General features: G+C 36.0%; 2 protein-coding genes across 2 annotated transcripts; one reads left to right on the top strand and one right to left on the bottom strand.

Moving 5' to 3' along the window:
- Positions 1-1,560: 1,560 nt before the first annotated feature.
- LOC110855552 (elongation of very long chain fatty acids protein 6) lies at positions 1,561-7,309 on the bottom strand. The gene is made up of 4 exons (XM_022103959.2): positions 6,808-7,309; positions 6,123-6,298; positions 2,282-2,323; positions 1,561-2,210 (listed from the first exon to the last, which is right to left on the bottom strand). Exons 1-4 carry the CDS (start codon positions 7,137-7,139, stop codon positions 1,927-1,929), a joined length of 834 nt encoding a protein of 277 aa, XP_021959651.1. The 5' UTR covers positions 7,140-7,309; the 3' UTR covers positions 1,561-1,926.
- A 5,012-nt stretch (positions 7,310-12,321) lies between these two features.
- On the top strand, positions 12,322-16,807 carry LOC110855554 (baeyer-Villiger monooxygenase). Its single transcript, XM_022103960.2, has 9 exons — positions 12,322-12,482; positions 12,555-12,671; positions 13,116-13,171; positions 13,278-13,476; positions 13,773-13,976; positions 14,510-14,676; positions 15,223-15,446; positions 15,515-15,688; positions 16,377-16,807. Exons 1-9 carry the CDS (start codon positions 12,451-12,453, stop codon positions 16,668-16,670), a joined length of 1,467 nt encoding a protein of 488 aa, XP_021959652.1. The 5' UTR covers positions 12,322-12,450; the 3' UTR covers positions 16,671-16,807.
- The last annotated feature ends 1,406 nt before the right edge of the window (positions 16,808-18,213 follow it).

Below are 18,213 nucleotides of genomic sequence, written 5' to 3' on the forward strand. Positions count from 1 at the left end.
GAGAAGAGTAGAATACATTTTATCAAAGTTTCCCGTTTTTCTGGTTAAATATATGATTGCAAAGGTGCACGTGCTTCGCACGCTTTTAGCGGAGGCATCCCAATTATTACTTTGTTTCCAATGAGACGGGTAAGCTTGCCAAGTTGAAAAATTTGGAATAGAGCCAAGTGTAACAGTGTAATACTGTTTCATATCATTTATTGGTTGATAATTTTCATACGTTACATTTTGAAATGCAACGTGCCCGTGACAACGGGATGGGTTTTGGTGCATTTCAATTATTTTGTGGAGGAGTGGATTCTCAATTGTGCCTAAATTAGCGTCAAATTTATTTGAAGGGGATGAAACACTGATTTGAATTAAGAAGATGGATTTTACTATTGTTCTTAAAATCGATATGGCGAAAGTAAAAGGATATTTCGAATATTTTAAGTTTTTAATGGACATTTTGGAAATATTACTCGGAAATTGACTTATACATTTGTAGCATGTAAGACTTCGAACTCAAGACGAATACTTAAATAAAGTTAATATGTTCTGAAAATATAATAGTAAATACAAAGAAAAACAAATTAATCACGTATTTATTTATTAATACAAGCACCGTAAAAATCCGGCAGGGTTATACATTTACTCCGCATGCTATCCATTTGGTAACATTTTCCTACCGAATTGGTAGTTGTGTCTGAGTGTTAAATATTTCATTACCATAACATTATTCACATGCCCATAGAGTAACGGATTTATGTAAGCAGGTCAGTAATTATTTAATGCCAGTTTTCTAAGGGTGCACATTTACGTAAAAAAATATTCGAATAATGTCTTGTTTAGTCAAGGACCGGAAACGATGCTATTATGCGTAAAAGACAAGGATTCGTAATTATCCTAGTATAATTATCAAACATTCATAAATACGCCACGTGTAGGTACTGAATTGACTTAAGTATTCGATCGGTTAAATGAGTTTATGTAAATCCCAACATTTAGTTTTCAAGAAACCATGCAAATCGGAGTACAATTGTTAAACAGGCATACATACTTATGAAGATTTGATAGGAATGTTCGTACTAACTGTCAAGTACTAACCAACCAACCCGAGCATAAATACAAAATTATTAAATACGTGCATCATTACGAATCTAGTTATTCATTTCTGCACGGCACGGTAATTAGTATATCCAAACAGATGCTAAACGGGAAAATATGTATTTATCAAACTTGTTACCGTATCAACCATCACAAACCGAAATGCTTACGGGAGCACTAAATTACCTATATATTTCCCGTGCTTGTAAACTCAATTAAAACAATTGATTAGACTCAAATCTGATGATGAGAAGGTGATTGACAGTATAAAACATTGGATGGAATAATTATATACCTATTTTCTAGCAGGATTAGTGAGGGAATGAATGAGTACTATTTTTCAAAGAATATGTAATTTTTCTCGTAATTTATTTTTTAACCTATGCAAATATGTGTATTTAATATGTATATTGATTAAGTTGGAAAACTCAATCCATGAAGACGAATTTGAATATTTAGAATGAATAATTAATATATGTATAATGAGAATTTTTTTATTCTGCATAATTGTTTGCTTATTTTGAAAATGAATGAGTTTTGAAAAAAGAAACATTTCTCAAGCAGATAAATATGTATGTGCATACTCGTTAAAAATTATGTACATATGTATTTAGATAAACATGCAGAAATTAGACTACATTTTCCCAAGGTTCTGGTCTGTACATACATAGATCAAATCTGCATAAGCAATTCGCCAATTTTACAGTCAAACTTTTTCAACAAAAGTCAACATACGCATAAAGATTACTTTCAAATTAATTTTGGCAATTTTTGCACTTTGTACACATTTTTATTCAGCAACCAAATATGTGCACAATTATCGGTAATCACGCAGCTTTATTAACTTTTTTTTAATTCCTCAGCCTTCACCGGTTTTGCCAAGTACGCATCGTAGAAAAATTTAGCAAACAAAATGAAGTAGGTCGAGTACATGATCAAACTCCAGGAAATGTTGGCCTCCGTGACGCCACAAATTTCTCCGCGGCGTTTAGCGCGCATGGCGTGAACATTGACGACGACACCGGCCACCATTTGGACAATTTGGGCGGTCGTTATGGCAACCGAGATTTGTTTAGGAACCCAGATTCGCATCGCTTTTAGGAAATAGTACGAGTACATGAAAGCTGTAAAAGCATTAAAATTTTTCAAATTTTGAAATACGAGGTGGAAGAAATTATGAAATCGTGCTATTTACCATGGATTGTAAAATTCGTCGCCATAAACCATCGTGACGTGGCTAAAATAAGAAAAAATAAAGACATTATGACGACAAATCCGAAGAAATTGAAGATTTTTTAAATAAGGCATTACTCACGCATGCATTCTTTGGTAACTTTGTAAAATTTGAAAATTTTGCAAAATCATTTTAGGAAATGTTGCAAAGAAGACACATTTGCTCTGAGTAAACCTGCACTAATTTCTAGGCTAATTTTCCTCGAAAAGTTTTTAAGCTTGCGGATTTTACAAAGTGACAATTAGGGAATTCAAAACCGGACCCTTTTCTGAAAACCGGTTTTTCCAGTTTTCCACCCACCAAAACCGGTGAAAAACCGGTTTTTCACCGTTTTTCCAAAATAATATTTTGTGCACTAGATAGGTAGAAAAATCAAGTACGTGGGTATCGTAGGTTTAAAAGCCCTAACCTTATGAACAATGGCCTAACGGAAAGATTCACGAAAAACGTCAAATTAATTAAAAAATATATCTTCTCTAATTCTTCTCTAATTCTTGAGGAAATAAATATGCTACCTTAATAGATTATCTGTTACTTATCTGTAGTAATATGAACATGCCAATTAATTGTAAATATGTAACCGAACTATGTAACCGAAATTATAGGGCAGCACTATCTACTTCGATATGTACAGAGCATGGGCCATCCTTACGTAGAAATTTTCAACAATTTTTCTAACCTACATATGAATTTTTTTGGATAATTAACTTGCCCGATGTGATGCCCCTTGTTCTGGGCTACAAGTGTACAGCGCTACTTCCTTGATGAAAACACTTCCTGACCCTTTTGAACGCTTATTTCGAACCACTAATCCAAAAAACTTTTCCAAAGTCCATTTAAAGTCGCAGCTAATTAGTACAATTTCTCCACGATGCACAGGAAATTGACCTTCTCCCGTTACAGTCATCTACCCTGGACATAGCTTCGTCGATTGTGACCACCTATTCGTCCCAACCTCCAACAAGGTGGTTCCTGTACAGCTTTTTAGCGCTGAAACTTGCGATTAGCGATGTGACGCTGGTTAAACGCATGCAGTTTTGTCTTCGTCTGTTTGATTTTGTCCGAATCTCTTTTAATGACTCTTTGAATAGTTGGGGGATTCCATTTTAGTAGCTTCGCCATGCTGCCAATCCTCTTTGAGATTTCTTTGTTTATCGAACGTTTTAGCTTCGTTTTTAGCTTTTTCTACCGATTTACTAGGGGCCGGTTTATAGGGGGAGGAGGGAGTCCCTGATTAATGACTCGTCTTCTAACATCTCCTACATTTATTGTTCTATAAGATGAGGCTAAAGAAATTCCATGCCCAGGTGTATTCAGCCTTTTTTATCACATTTCCGGTGGAATTCTGACTGGAAAACTTTTTCAGTGTAGTTTTCCACTTAAAATGGTCATGGAGGAGCCATTTTTCAGAACTTCGAGTAGAAAAAAATCAGAGTCTTATCTAATTGGTTTGTCTATCAAGCAGTGTAGGCCGGGTTTGTTTAAGTTGTGTCCGTTTTTTCGCGCGAGCGTTTGAATAAAAAATTGTTTACGAACACAATTTTTGCTTTCAGTCGGATTGAGGTTTTCATCTTCATAGCACAAATTAAAATTTCGTCAGTATAACATAAATACACACTAATACAGGACAAATTATTACTGATATTTTAGGCTAATTATGCTTGATAAACAATAATTTCTACGCATTTTCTGGACGTGATAAGCAGTTGAAGCTGCCGTAGGCTTCTGTGACCTCCGAATAAAAACGCTCGCTATAAACGCCATTTGCTGGCAAATGGCAAATAGCAAATTTTGAAATGGATAAATAATAAATTTTCGCTTTTATATGTAGGTAAATGGACTAAGCTGCTGCTAACTTTCTTTGTGAACTGATTTATGTCGAAAATTAAATAAAAATTGAACTACCCGTTACACGTGCGGGTAGTTCTCGCTACCCGCAGATAACGGGTACCCGCAAGAATCGTGCGGGTATGCGGGTAACGGGTACCCGACCCGTTACCCGCGGCAACCCTAGAAAATACTACATTCGTAGGAAATTAGATAAAAAAAGAGACCAGTGTGTCATCCTTAAGATGGCGATAAGATGCCAATTTACCCATTGGCAAGGTTGCCCATTTTTGGTTAATGCCTACACGAACAACCTTACTGTAACATTTGCACTGGATTTTGACCGGAGAAATTTGTGTCTATTCATGGACAAGATAAGCATTTTCTTCAAATGCAAATACACAGGTCGGACCGCACATATGTACATACAATTTTCAGGCAAAACTTAAAGCTTTTAAAATAATATAACTTCAGGTTTTTGCACTTGTTTCTAGGTTAGAACCACATTCGAAGTTTATTCGAAAATATAATTTATGCAAATAGAAATTTGAAGTTTGGAGTACTAATTTATGAATTAAATACGGAATCGCTTAAAAAGTTATAGTGGTTAAGTCGCCGTTATCGCGGTTGGATACGAACCCATGACTACCTGCTAATAATTTATGTAGTTTTTTAAATTCATTGCTATTAATTTTGTTGATTGTTTTTGCAACTTTTTAAATGTGTTATTCCAAACAACTAGTAAAATTCTGTCAAAAATTATCAAATAGTTTTTCGAAATAATTGCAGGCCTTACTTTTAAGCATGAATGTTATCAATTTTGTTTAAATAGCATCAATATGCGAAAAATAATAGCGTTTAAAAATTGAAAATGGTGACGAAAAACCGGTTTTTAGAATTGCCAAAACCGGTTTTCGGTTTCACTGAAAACCGGTTTTTCTCCGGTTTTTCCGGTTTTGCAAAACCGGTGTTGAATCCCCTAGTGACAATGGACTTCGTCATTTGCCTAAACGTTTTGTATTTTTACCATGTTTACACACTCTTAGAAAATGTGTATTAAATTCTGACTGACCGGAGAACGTATAATATGACTCTACCGGCCCTAGTAGCAAGGGGTGTTAACGTTCAGTAATGCTGTGGTAACGTAACATTTACCACTCAGAAACAAACTACTACCAATTCGGCAGGAAGTTATTACCAAGGCAATACTAGTAATGGGTGTATGTGACTAACAAGGGACACTCACGACCTGTCGTTTGAGTCCAGGGTACCCACCATGTTTTTTAGAATCTACTAGGACCCCTGATGAAGGATTCATTCATATTTCCGTGTAAAACTCATATTTGGCCCAATGGCGTGGGGCCAAACTTAAAAATTTGCATTTTCGAACAATTTCAAACCCCCATAACTTTTGCAGTTTATGTCGGATTTTTAAAATTTTCTGCTTAAAATGATCAGAAAAGTCGAAATTTTAGAGAAAAAATAAAAATAAAAAATTGTAATTTTTGAGATATTTTTTAGCATTTTTTTGACGAACCCGAAATTTCGAAATTTTGCGAAAAGTTAAAAGCGATAATTTTGGAAAAAATTTCATAGAATACGAAAGTTGAACTCCTTGTCATGATTTTTGCCAAAAATTTTGAAAATCCGTCCAGGATTTCAAAAGTTACGGCGGTTTTAAAATGAAAAACCTTCAAATTTGGCGAATTTGGCGCCACGCCATGGCGCCAAATATAAGTTTTACACGGAAATATGAATGAATCCGTCATCTGGGGTCCTAGTAGATTCTAAAAAACATAGTGGGTACCCTGGACTCAAACGACAGGTCGTGAGTGTCCCTTGTAAGAGATTTTTAACATAGTTCCGAAATTATATAGACATCGATCTATTTCTCATCTCTCCTGTCAATTGTCAGAAAAATGCGAAATATTTACACGGGAAGAATAAAATTTGAAAAATTCAATTTTTGACTCACAGATAAGCTCGGTATAGCTGTACCAGCAGTAGACAAGGACAGTGATGTGGTGGTACCAGTGGAGGAAAATGAGCTTCTGCTTCCTCAACACGATAAAAACCGTGTCGCCCAGCTCAACCGATTTCGACATGATGAAAAGAAACAGCCACAACTGGAACGCCTTGTTGTGAGCCCAGCTAAAACGGGACAAGAAAATTTGAAGATTAGGGGATGTTTATAAATTATGTAAAGTCAAAATACAAGGTTTACGTCGCTTTCCAAACCTCTCCCCCTTTCGGGAGCGATTCGAAATGGAATTTTCACACAAATCCTTCGCACCCTAAGAAGCGTAACGTAATTTGAGAACGTCCCCTTACTTCCGTGAATTTTAATGTAGTTTTCATGAAAATGTGAGACTTGGATAAAAACAGATAAAAGATTTTGAAAAAAATGAATCGAACTATTTTACATAAAAAGTAAATTTCTAAAATTCACAGCCAAAAAACATTTGACACTTATGTAATATAATTTTAATTTATTCAGTCAAAGTAAAAAAACAAAAAAGTATGTACCTATGTAATGAAAATAATATCAAAATAAAAATATTATTTTAAAAATATGAATATGATAAATTTTTTAAACCAATTTTAGTCAAAATTTTGAAACCAATTTTACAATACATATAAAAACGTAATTAACATCTCACCTCGTGTGACAAACGGAATAATGAAATCCATTTTCAGCCCGGTTTAAAACAAACCAAAGTTCCGGAACGGTACGAATCGCTCCAAAAATTGAGAACAGAGCCAACCCCAAGTTCCACAAGATCATTGGTTTCGTCAGCTGGAATCGTGCCCTTGAGCGCATGACCTTTTGACCCACGACGAGAAAAGTAAGGTAGGCACCCACCAAGTAGAAACTGTTCGTCCAGAATCCATCCATCCAATGGACAGCCTCTACCGGATCGAAGGCATGTTCGAAATAAAAAATACCCGGATACGGGGGCTTGACAATAACTTCGGTTTTATTGGGAACCATTGTGTCCAAAATTTCCTATCAAAATTTTGACTTGCTACTGAATTTTGAAACAATTTCGGGAAATTTAATCTTTATTAGGAACCGAATCTAAGTAATTTTGTTGGCAAGGAAACCACGACTAAATTGATAACTAAGTAGTTTGCGTGAGAACTCACGCTGTGTGGTCGTGCAACGCTGCATTAATGGAAATAAGGTAGATTTATGCAAATATTGGGAACAGGGTTCGCAAACATGGTTATTTTGTGTTGCTATTTTTTGCACGTAGACTACATTCGTGACGATTACTACGTGACATAGTAATCTTGGTCATTCGAGGATCATGCAGATTTATCACGATTGCGAATAATTCAATCAAACCAGATCAAATGCAAGGCCTATATTTACACTGTTAGAAATCTGGCAGGTATTGCTTTTTCCATATTTAAGTTGCTACCGTTTATTACTAAAATTATACTTGTCCGTAAAAATTTGCTACCGATCGACATGGTAAGACTTTAATACCGAGACTCGGTAACCGAGTTATTACTATATACACGAAATTACATATTTACATACATACATACTTATCAACAACATTTTAATAGAGGTATATATCAATACCATTTGGTATTAAGTATTTTGACACTGGATTTCGGCAAGTCTGTAAACAAAAACACATTCTACTATGCACAAACACATCATCAATCACACAATTTGTGACACCCTGTCCTGGAAAAAGTGGTACATCGGAGTATTGATGAGACAACTCATAGGCATGTATTTAAATATGATAAGCAAAGCAGATATTACCATGCGAGTCGGGGACTCGTGTTAGACACTGCTTTAATCTCATACATGTAAGCAACGAAAAAATTGAGGCGAATTATATAATTTGTCCCTATGTATGATTTACTCTTTGAACTGGAATCGAACCACGGGTTGAGACTGAACTTTGTATGGGCGGATTGCATACATACATATATGTACTAATTTAACGAAGGAGGGTACACATTAGTTAATGTTGCAGAGTAATGTTGTGTGATATGGGATAAGAAACTCATTCATAAATATGTAATTTACGTAATTGTGGGAACCATTTACTGGATGCTCGTATCCATGGAAACGTATTATGTATGTAAATGCTTAACCCGACCGACACGAACTTGTTGTTACCGGTTATGATATTGAGTACACTATAAAAAACTTGGTGTTGATCGTCACCAAACGGGGAGCCCACATGACTTAACCAAATTGTGATAATGTTTTACCCCACATTGTGATAAATCTTCCCCACAATGTGTTAAATCCTCACTATCTAGTGCTACGTTTACACATTGTGGGGAAGATTTATCACAATGTGGGGTAAAATATTATCACAATTTGGTTAAGTCATGTGGGCTCCCCGTTTCTCCCCGTTTTGCTAAGAGTGTATCGGTTTAGTATAATTTACTGTGCATAAACAGCGAAGATAAAATACCATCGTTACCAGATTGGTAACAAGACAATGCATTTTTGGTACCGTTATCAGCATAAACCCTACCTCGCTTATTCTATGTGAATGTGAATGTCCCCACGGCTTCCGGGGCCACTGAGTTTTACACCATCAGCCATACGACCCTTCTCTCGAATATGTCGCACGGTTGAGTCAATGAGCTTTTTTATTGTTAGATATTATTTTTTATAGTTTTTATTGTTTGGTACTATGTTTTTATTATTTTTAGGCCTTTTAAGATGGCCTTATAGATTTGTCAGGATGTCTGTCTGTCCGTCCGTCTCTCTGTACGCACGATAACTCTCTTTAAAGAAATTCTATCGACTTGAAATTTTGTACACTTGATCTTCGGGTCAAAAGTAAGGATGGGTTCGAAGATGGGCATGATCGGTCAAGTGGTTGGCCGGTGGGGGTCTTTTCCACCCAAATGTGTTGTTATTAACTACCAAGATGGCATTAATGCCATCTTAAAAGCCCCCGCAAAGTTGCTTGGAGTAGGTTTTTTATTATGCGAACGAATTTTCGAAATTCCAAAACCAACTTCATAGTCCCAAAGTATGCAGATACATAGGTCAATAAATTTACAAAATTTGTCTATTAAATCACGCCCCTTTGGTGGAACATACTTATTTTGCTTACCCCAACTTTGGATAACTGATCATCGTTGGGGCCACGTAAAATCACATGGTTTATCGGGTTGCCTTACATTTTACAAGACTGTTGCTATGCATAATATTTACAAGTGTATATATTGAATTTTGATACCCTTAAGGAGGCCAACTAATACAGATGTGCCAGGATATTTCTAAACATTAAGATCCATACATATATAAATATGTAGCAAAACATGACCTAACCATGTCTTCAGAGATTAGTAAGTGAGATATGATAACTTGTGTATCATTATCATTGATATGCAGCAAATTTGCTACATGCATACATACAAATATTGCGTAAGGTCATGGTGACCCTTTAGCTAAATATGTTTAAGCAGATACACATTTAAATATGTATGTAGGTGCGAAAAGGCGGGTATATGTAAATATGTACAGTCAATGGAAAAAGTATTGGCAACCCCCACGCTAGCTAAATAAAATTGGCAATAACCTTGGAATGCATTAAACAATTGGCATGAAAATTTGTATGTATTTAGCAAATATAATGTAGTTTTCGATTATAATCATGTTTTATGGATTAAAATTAGATAAACACAGTTTTTAAATAATTTGTTGGAAAATTTGCAAAATTAACCCGCACAAAGTATTGGCAACCCTTAACTTTAAAAGTCATTATCAAAGATACGGCAATTTTGTTTCGATAAACTGCTTTGAGTACCGCGTAGCACCTCGCCTAGATGCAATAAGAGCAGAAATACGCATTGGAACTGACTCGACAAATTTCTTTATAACGCTTTTGGATATGGCTTCCCAATCTTCTTTCGAACTTATGACAAGCTCGTTTTTTGTAGAGCGATTTCCCACCAGTTTCTCTTTTCCCATCCCGGACAATCAGAATCACATCGGGAGACTGTGCAGCTAACGAAAGAAGCTTAACCTTTTCGGTCTCCAAAAATGTGCATCGTTAATGTGGATGCATGTTTTGGGGCCACTGCATTTTTGCAATATGAAATTACTTCCTAGGTCAGGTTTTTGTCAAATGTTTTCAAATTATCGTTTCGAACGATTAATTAGACCTCATTGGTCATAACTTCATCGATAATAACCAGCTAACTACGCAACGACCTAGTCATTCAACCCCAAACCATAATCCATCCTATTCCGAGCTTGACTCCCAGACGGCAGCATTCATTTTTGAGAGCCTCATTTTGCATCCTCCAAACTCAAACCATCCAACCCGCACCGAATAAGCTAAATTTACTTATGTGAGACCACTAGACCCTTCTTCATCAATTGGAAGTCTATTTAGGATGGTATTTAGCTGATTTAAATACCATGAGTTGGTTTGTTTCGGGAGCCTTCTCTTTTATGGGGCTACTGGACCCTGAAACCCCATGGCGTGATTTTTGATTGATCACCATATTGTATGAAATATTGACTCCACAGTTGGTTCTCAAATTCTAAGTGGTTTTGGGTGTTGAAATCTTCCGATTTCAAGTAATTTGTTGCTTAATTCATTATTTGCGTTTAGGCGTAGGTAACTTTTTTTCTTCCGCATCATGGAAAAGCAGAAACTAAAATTGGTATTTTATATTTGTTGGCTACATTTCCAATAGTAAATATGAAAAAGTATGTTTTCCATTGATTTTTCGATACCCAACTTTTTTTTGCGAAAAAGAAATGAATATTTCTCACCGCACCAAATACAGCTCGTTAGGTGTCGCCATTTTGGTTCCAGAAAACACAACTGCTGACTTAAAATGTAGCTATCGTCATATTTTGTCACGTAATAAACTTACCGTAATGAAATGTGGTAGGTCATTAAGAAAGTTGTTTCGCGTAATTAATTTGGCCTCATGTTGCCAATACTTTTTGCGGGTTAATTTTGCAAATTTTCCTATAACTTATTTAAAAACTGTGTTTATCTAATTTTAATTAATAAATCATGATTATAATCGAAAACTACATTATATTTGCTAAATACGAACACATCTTCATGCCAATTGTATAATGCATTCCAAGGTTACAGCCAATTTTATTTAGCTGGCGTGGGGATTGCCAATACTTTTTCCATTGACTGTACATACTCGTATACTAGCCTATAAACCCGTCCTCAAGACGGGCCACATGAAATTTTTTGCTAAGGAATTTTTACGACGTTACCAAGGAAATATTTTTATGTTGCTAGGGAATTTTTTTGACGTTGCTTGGGAAATTTGTTTATGTTGTAAAGGATCATAATCATAACCATAATCATGATCATAACCGTAATTATAATCATAACCATAACCATAACCATAATCATACGCATAATTCTCTGATTGGGGCAACAAATCAGAACGCTCGGATGTCACGATACTTAACGGGACGGACTTTTCGAAATTATAATATATGTAAATATGTGCATAAGCTATTTCATAAACTTGCCTGACATGAAGGTGAAGACATCCTTCGTGCCATGGACCACTCCATTGCAATGGAGGGAGTGGAGAATTTTCTCCAATGCATTGGAGAAAATATCAAAATACATATCAAACTACATATCCATCACATTTTATATACACGACCCTTTACATGTTTGTATGTAAATTCGTTCCTGTGAAAATGCGTTCCCATCCAATAAGCTAAAGAGATATATACATACATATTTACTTACTTACCATTGCGTTTTAGTACTATTCACAAGTCAGTATCAAAGGTTGAAATGTATCGCGACGTGTCAATCGGATCCACATGATCCAGTTTAATAATATCGTGTGGGGCCCAGAACGTATGTGGTAGATTTTGACCTCAGAATCTTAATTGATCCTAAGGTTCCATTAGTACGAGAATGGTGCAAATACTTGGACAAGAAATTCACCATAAAATGACGACATCCTTACTACACAGCCCTCAAGAGTCCCTCCCTTCGCGTTGACTAAAGTCCATTAATCATATTGTCCGGTTATGTGGGGGTCATGCAGGCATCTCAAAGAGCAAGAAGCACCCTGTAAGTCAGTGTCTAAATTATTATGTTAAGATTACCACCTACATTTTCATGTCACCGATTTCTCCACAAAATGCGTGAATGGCCCCTGTATAAATTTGTGCAAGTCAGTCTTCAATAATCGCTTATCGATTTGTCAATAAAACACTTGGGAAATGGTTTAATTAACGTGGATCTGGACTTTTGATCTCATTTGTCACCAAACAGCTTACATTTCATCATCACCTGGTGGGGAAAATGACACCGAAAATTTGCATAATCGGGGCTGGGTAAGTTTCCCGGAAATATATTATATTTGGGTAATGTGTATCGTCGTTAATGTGAGATTGATTTGTTTCCAGTTTTTCCGGTATTGCGGCCGGAGTACAGTTGAAGAAACAGCTCAATATTGACGATTACGTAATCTTTGACGAAAACGAGGATGTCGGGGGGACCTGGCTGGTCAACAAGTATCCCGGGTAAGAAAAATAGAGGGTGGTGGGTAGGGTATGATTTCCAGCAAAAGTTAGTAAAATTTGTCAAGATGACATCCATTTGTAACATTGGGCGTAAATCGTGGCTGCCACACCCTCTTGGTCCGTTCGTAACATTATTAATTAATCAAATAGCCAGAGCAATTCATGAAATTTGTACGCAAATTCTCAAATTTGAGAAAAATTTGAAAAAATAATCTTAGTTATCCGAATTTTTGCAAAGTTTTCATAAATATGTAGGAACTTTTAAATCTTTATATCAAACAAGGGTGCATTAATTCAACTTACTTTCGAAATTTATTTATTAAAAATTGAATCTTATATACATATGTGTTTCGTAAATACAATTTATGCAAATTTTTCCTGTGTGTGTTCAAACCATAACATTTTTAGGTTTTTATACCCACTTAAAACTGTAAATTTTTATAGGTGTGCCTGCGACGTGGCGTCACATCTGTACAGCTACAGCTTCGAACCAAATCCAGGTAAAACAAAATAACAAAAACATACAATTAATTTTATTGATTAATAAACAAATCATTAATCTTAATTAAAGTTAAATAATAATTAATTGTGAATTTAAAATTATAGATTGGTCATGGGCGTACTCTCCACAACAGGAAATTTGGAGATATCTCCAACGCGTCGCAAAAAAGCACGACTTGTACAAAAACATGAAGTTTTCGCATAAAGTGAACAAAGTCGCGTGGGACGAGACGATCAACAAGTGGAGGCTTGTGGTTACAAATACTGTGACAAATGATAAGGCTGAGCTTATCTTCGACCTGATGTGAGTTTAAATTATGGAACGCTGTATAAATACAAAATCTGGTGTAGTCACGCATGCATTGATTTATCGGTATTAAAATTGCTACCGCTTGGTATTAAAATTATGCCGGTCCATAAAATTTTGGAAAACTTTAATACCGCGATATTTTTTACTACACGGTATTATTTATCAATACCATTTTGGTAGAGTCATATTTGAATACCGCTTGATATTATTTTAATGCTGGATTTCTAAGAGTGTAGCACAAATTCCACGTAAGGGTCAACTCTAAATTTTTAATTTGGCGGTAATTTTAGAATAAGCGGAATTGGCGGGCTTCGTGTGCCTCACACACCGGAAGAATTTAAGGCCTTTACCGGAACCAGGATTCACTCGGCGGAATGGGATACCAGCGTAAAACTGGAGGATAAGACAGTCGCCGTGATCGGAAGTGGGGCCAGCGCGGTCCAAATCATTCCGAACATTGTGAAGAAAGTTAAGAAGCTTATCGTCTACCAGAGGTGCGAAATTTAACAAGGGAGGTGTCTCAGCACATGCTCTCGGATTTTGACGAAATTAGTTAGTGTCAATGGATCCCAACTTTAGTTAACAGCAAATTTGCCGATTACACTATCTTCAAATTCGTACATATGTTTGGCCGAAATATTTGCAGTGGAAGTACATATTTCAGAAAACTCGCAGTAAATTTAAAACTAGGAAAACTTGTCAAGATTATGACCCATTTCTCCTTTTTGAATGCAAACATCTCCACCAGACTTAAGAATTGATGGATATCATTAATTCCAAATTTGATATTAATCCAATTTGTGATCGATTGACATTATTTAGACAGTTTGGTCAAAATCTGGATGGGAACTTTGCTAAATAATAACGACATAAAATTTGTTCGGCAATTACTGGTAGTTCAAAAAATTGAGACAACGGTACTAAAATTTTGTCTGTATTGTGTATAGAATCTGCCACGTAACCTCTCGGATTTTTTGTAGTGTATATAAATATTAATCTGACCCCCAATTTTTTACTACGTATTTAGACATCCCGCTTGGGTCCTGCCGCGGATGCAGTTCCAAGTGCCGGACTGGCTCAAGTGGGCGTTCGCCTCGGTCCCGGGCTTGCGCGAGATGTACCGCTCATTCATCTTTTTGTCGAACGAACTCGCCTACCCAACGTTCATTCAGGGCAGCCTGATGCAAAAGCTTGGTATGAACGAGGCAGCGATGGGCAATTACAGGATTAGTTTGGTCAGATTACGTAATCGGATTAAATTAGGTGTATTCCATAATCCAGAAATCAACAAGAAATTGAAAGCTTTAAATAGTCTGTTATCCGTGATACAAAAATTTGCAAGCTGCTCATGAAGTAATCCACGGAATTTTAATCGCACTACGGATTACATTATTGGATTAGTTTGAATTAGGATATTAATTTTTCCATGTTTTTAGTATACTAAAACGATAATCTGCATATCTGCGCCGATTAGTAAAAAGCACAATTTTTTTGTTATTACAAGAAATCATTCGTAGTCCGACAAATGTAACCTGTAATCTTTAATCCAACAGAGCAATATATTTTAGTCGTCCAAGATATATTAGACTTCAAGAGTAATCCTAAACACGCAACCCACATAAAATTTTAACAAGTTAATCTCTAATCCGTAATCCATCGAAACCCTTGGAATTGTCCATCCCTGTAAATCATATCTTGAAACATATTAAGATAACGAAACTAAAATTTAACTAAAAACAGGTGCCAAACTTGGGGATCACTATTTGAACCGGAAGTTTGCCGATAATCCGGCCCTATTGGAAAAAGTGAGGCCAAATTACGAACTCGGGTGTAAAAGGATCACACCCTCGAACGAGTATTATCCAGCCCTTGCTCATCCAAATGTTGAAGTTGTGCGGGATAAAATCACAAAAGTCGGGACGAATTCAATCACCACGGAAAACGGGGATGAGAAAAAGATAGATGTAAAATTTCGAAATTTTAATGTTAAAGTATGAATAAAGTACTAATTTCGATTTATTTTTTCCCTCAGGTTTTGATTTTAGCAACAGGATTCAAAGTCCAGGAGTTCTTTTCCCCGCTGGAAATTCGTGTTAAGGGTGGCATGGATTTGATGGAGCTTTGGCGGGAGAAAGGACCCTCTGCCTACATGGGAATCTGTAGTTCCGTGGCGCCCAACTGGTTCATGCTTTTGGGACCAAACACTGTAAAAATAGAGTCAAATCCTATAATAACTAGTCTACTTGCCCTATCTAATGCAATCTTTCGATTGATGGTTAATTTTTGGTTCAACAATCTAAGACTCTGCATACTATCTGCAGCCAGAATCTGGCTGCGGACCATATGCAGTTTGACTGCCAGATTCCGGCAGAACAGTTCTGAGCGAATCTAAAACCGGAAAAATGAAAACCGAGCGTTTGACGAAAGTTTGCGAAAAATGTAAACCAGTATTTCAAAAAAATTCTGGTTTTGAATGCGATAGTATTCCCGATTTAAAAAAAAACCTTACACACATTTTATGTTGTATGAGTTCTTGTGATACAATTAACCAATTTTCGACACTTGCGTTTTGTCATTTCTCCCAAAACCGATCGATTTATAAGGAACCAATGGCTCTTTAAATTGGGGAGACTCAACTTTGCATAAAAGTTCAAGTGACACTGCGCCTGCCAAGCTGCTATTTTTTCATTTTTTGTTATAAAATGAGTTACTAAAACTTGGATTTTAGTTTTAAGCAAAAAAAAATAGAAAAATGCATAAAGATTGATGCGGTGAGAATTTGAAAAGAGCGAAAAAGCTGTTTTTTTTGGTAAAGTTGGGCATCCCTATTAACTCATAGCAACGTATTCTCATAAATTTTTGAAACCCGCTTAAAAATTCTTTCCTATTTTCAGGGTCTTGGTCACAACTCGATCATTTTCACGATCGAATGTCAACTAAACTACGTGCTCCAAGTGATTAAAGAAATGATTGAGCGTGACTCGAAGGTCGTTTGCGTAAAGGAATTCATCGAGCAGGGCTACATGGTGGAAATGATGGAAGATATGAAGCCCATGGTTTGGGGGACGGGGTGTGCCTCGTGGTACGCCGATTCCCGCGGGGTGGTCACAGCCCTCAGCCCCTACACCCTCATGACCTGCTGGAGACATACGAGAACCTTGAATGAAAACGATTTCAATTTCAATTGATTGCGGGAAATTGTATTTTTAGGAGGGAATTTTTAGTAATTTAGAAAGGCGAATATTTATCGGATGTTTACACATATTTACGAAATATGTTTCCAGTGAGTTACACAGAAAGTAATAAAATATTTATTGCAAAAAAACTCTGGTTAATGTGTTTCTTTAGCGAAATAGAGAATCAGAACTACTTATTCATACTTTTTCCTACTGACTCGAAATAATTGCTTATTGACTTTGTACGTCTGTGTGCCAAGGAAACGCACCTTAAAGTTTACGAATTTTTCACTTTCTACATAAATTTACTGCACGGTTTTTCCTCTTCGAGTGCAAATATTTTTGCCAAACTTACTGATTGACAGAGAGTGACTTTTGCAAATTTCAAAGTACTTAATTAAATTTTGTGTGTTCAGTAGTTACAAGTCCTTTACTTATACAGAGATATAAATAACTTTGCTTGCATTTCTAATTGGAACGTAATAGTTATTTAATAATCCAAAAATTTGGAGGAAATACATACTGGTCTTTTTCTGTCCTCTGAATAAGACGAATTTAGGATTAGTCGACTCCATTACATACATATTGGAATTTACCTTGTAAAGCACTATATAAACCAAACATGCATCAAATAAAGTCAGTATCAGGATTATTCTCTCATACAAAAAATACATGCACAATTCATTTCGCATGGAACCTTTTCCTCCCATTTAGGTAAATATCACCAGCATACATTTACACTAACAAGGGAACATACCGAGGTGTCCAACGAGTTAAGGGTCGACACCTATACCAAAATGACCACAATACATGACTTATTAAACAAACTGAAGGAATTTCCGTGTAAAATTCACTTTTCGTCACGTTGTGACGATATTTGTGACGAGCGCACGACCATCGGGTTCCCAGAGAGGGAAGGGTCGGCTGCTGAACGATCAGGTCGACCACAGAGAAGCGTCGTCTTCTTCACGTCGTCTTCAGAGATTTCAAATTCTTCAAATTTTGAAACTATTTTGAAATTTTGAAAAACTTTTTGAAATTTTGAAGAAATTTTGAAATTTTGAAAAAGTTTTGAAATTTTGAGGAAATTTTGAAATTTTGAAAAAGTTTTGAAATTTTGAAGAAATTTTGAAATTTTGAAAAAATTAGAGGTGTAAGTTATTTGAAATTTGAAATCTCTGAACACAACATGTTCGATGTGATCGTTCAGCGGCCGACCTGTCCCGCTGGCAATCCGAAGGTCATGCGCTCGTCACAAATATCGTCACAACGTGACGAAAAGTGAATTTTACACGGAAATTCCTTCAGTTTGTTTAACAAGTCATGTATTGTGGTCATTTTGGTATAGGTGTCGACCCTTAACTCGTTGGACACCTCAGTATGTTTCCTTGTAAGTGACTTCGATTGTTCGGTTTACGTATGAAAGACCTGCACTGTTAGCACATATATATACGAAATACATACATATTAATCAAAAGTAAGCTTCGTTCTAGGCAAACTTCCTAATTTCTAATGTAGTTTAAAACTTATCATTAAAAACTTCTCCAGTGACACG

This window comes from Folsomia candida, unplaced genomic scaffold, assembly GCF_002217175.1.
Source record: "Folsomia candida strain VU population unplaced genomic scaffold, ASM221717v1 Fcan01_Sc013, whole genome shotgun sequence".
Lineage (NCBI taxonomy): Eukaryota > Metazoa > Arthropoda > Collembola > Entomobryomorpha > Isotomidae > Folsomia > Folsomia candida.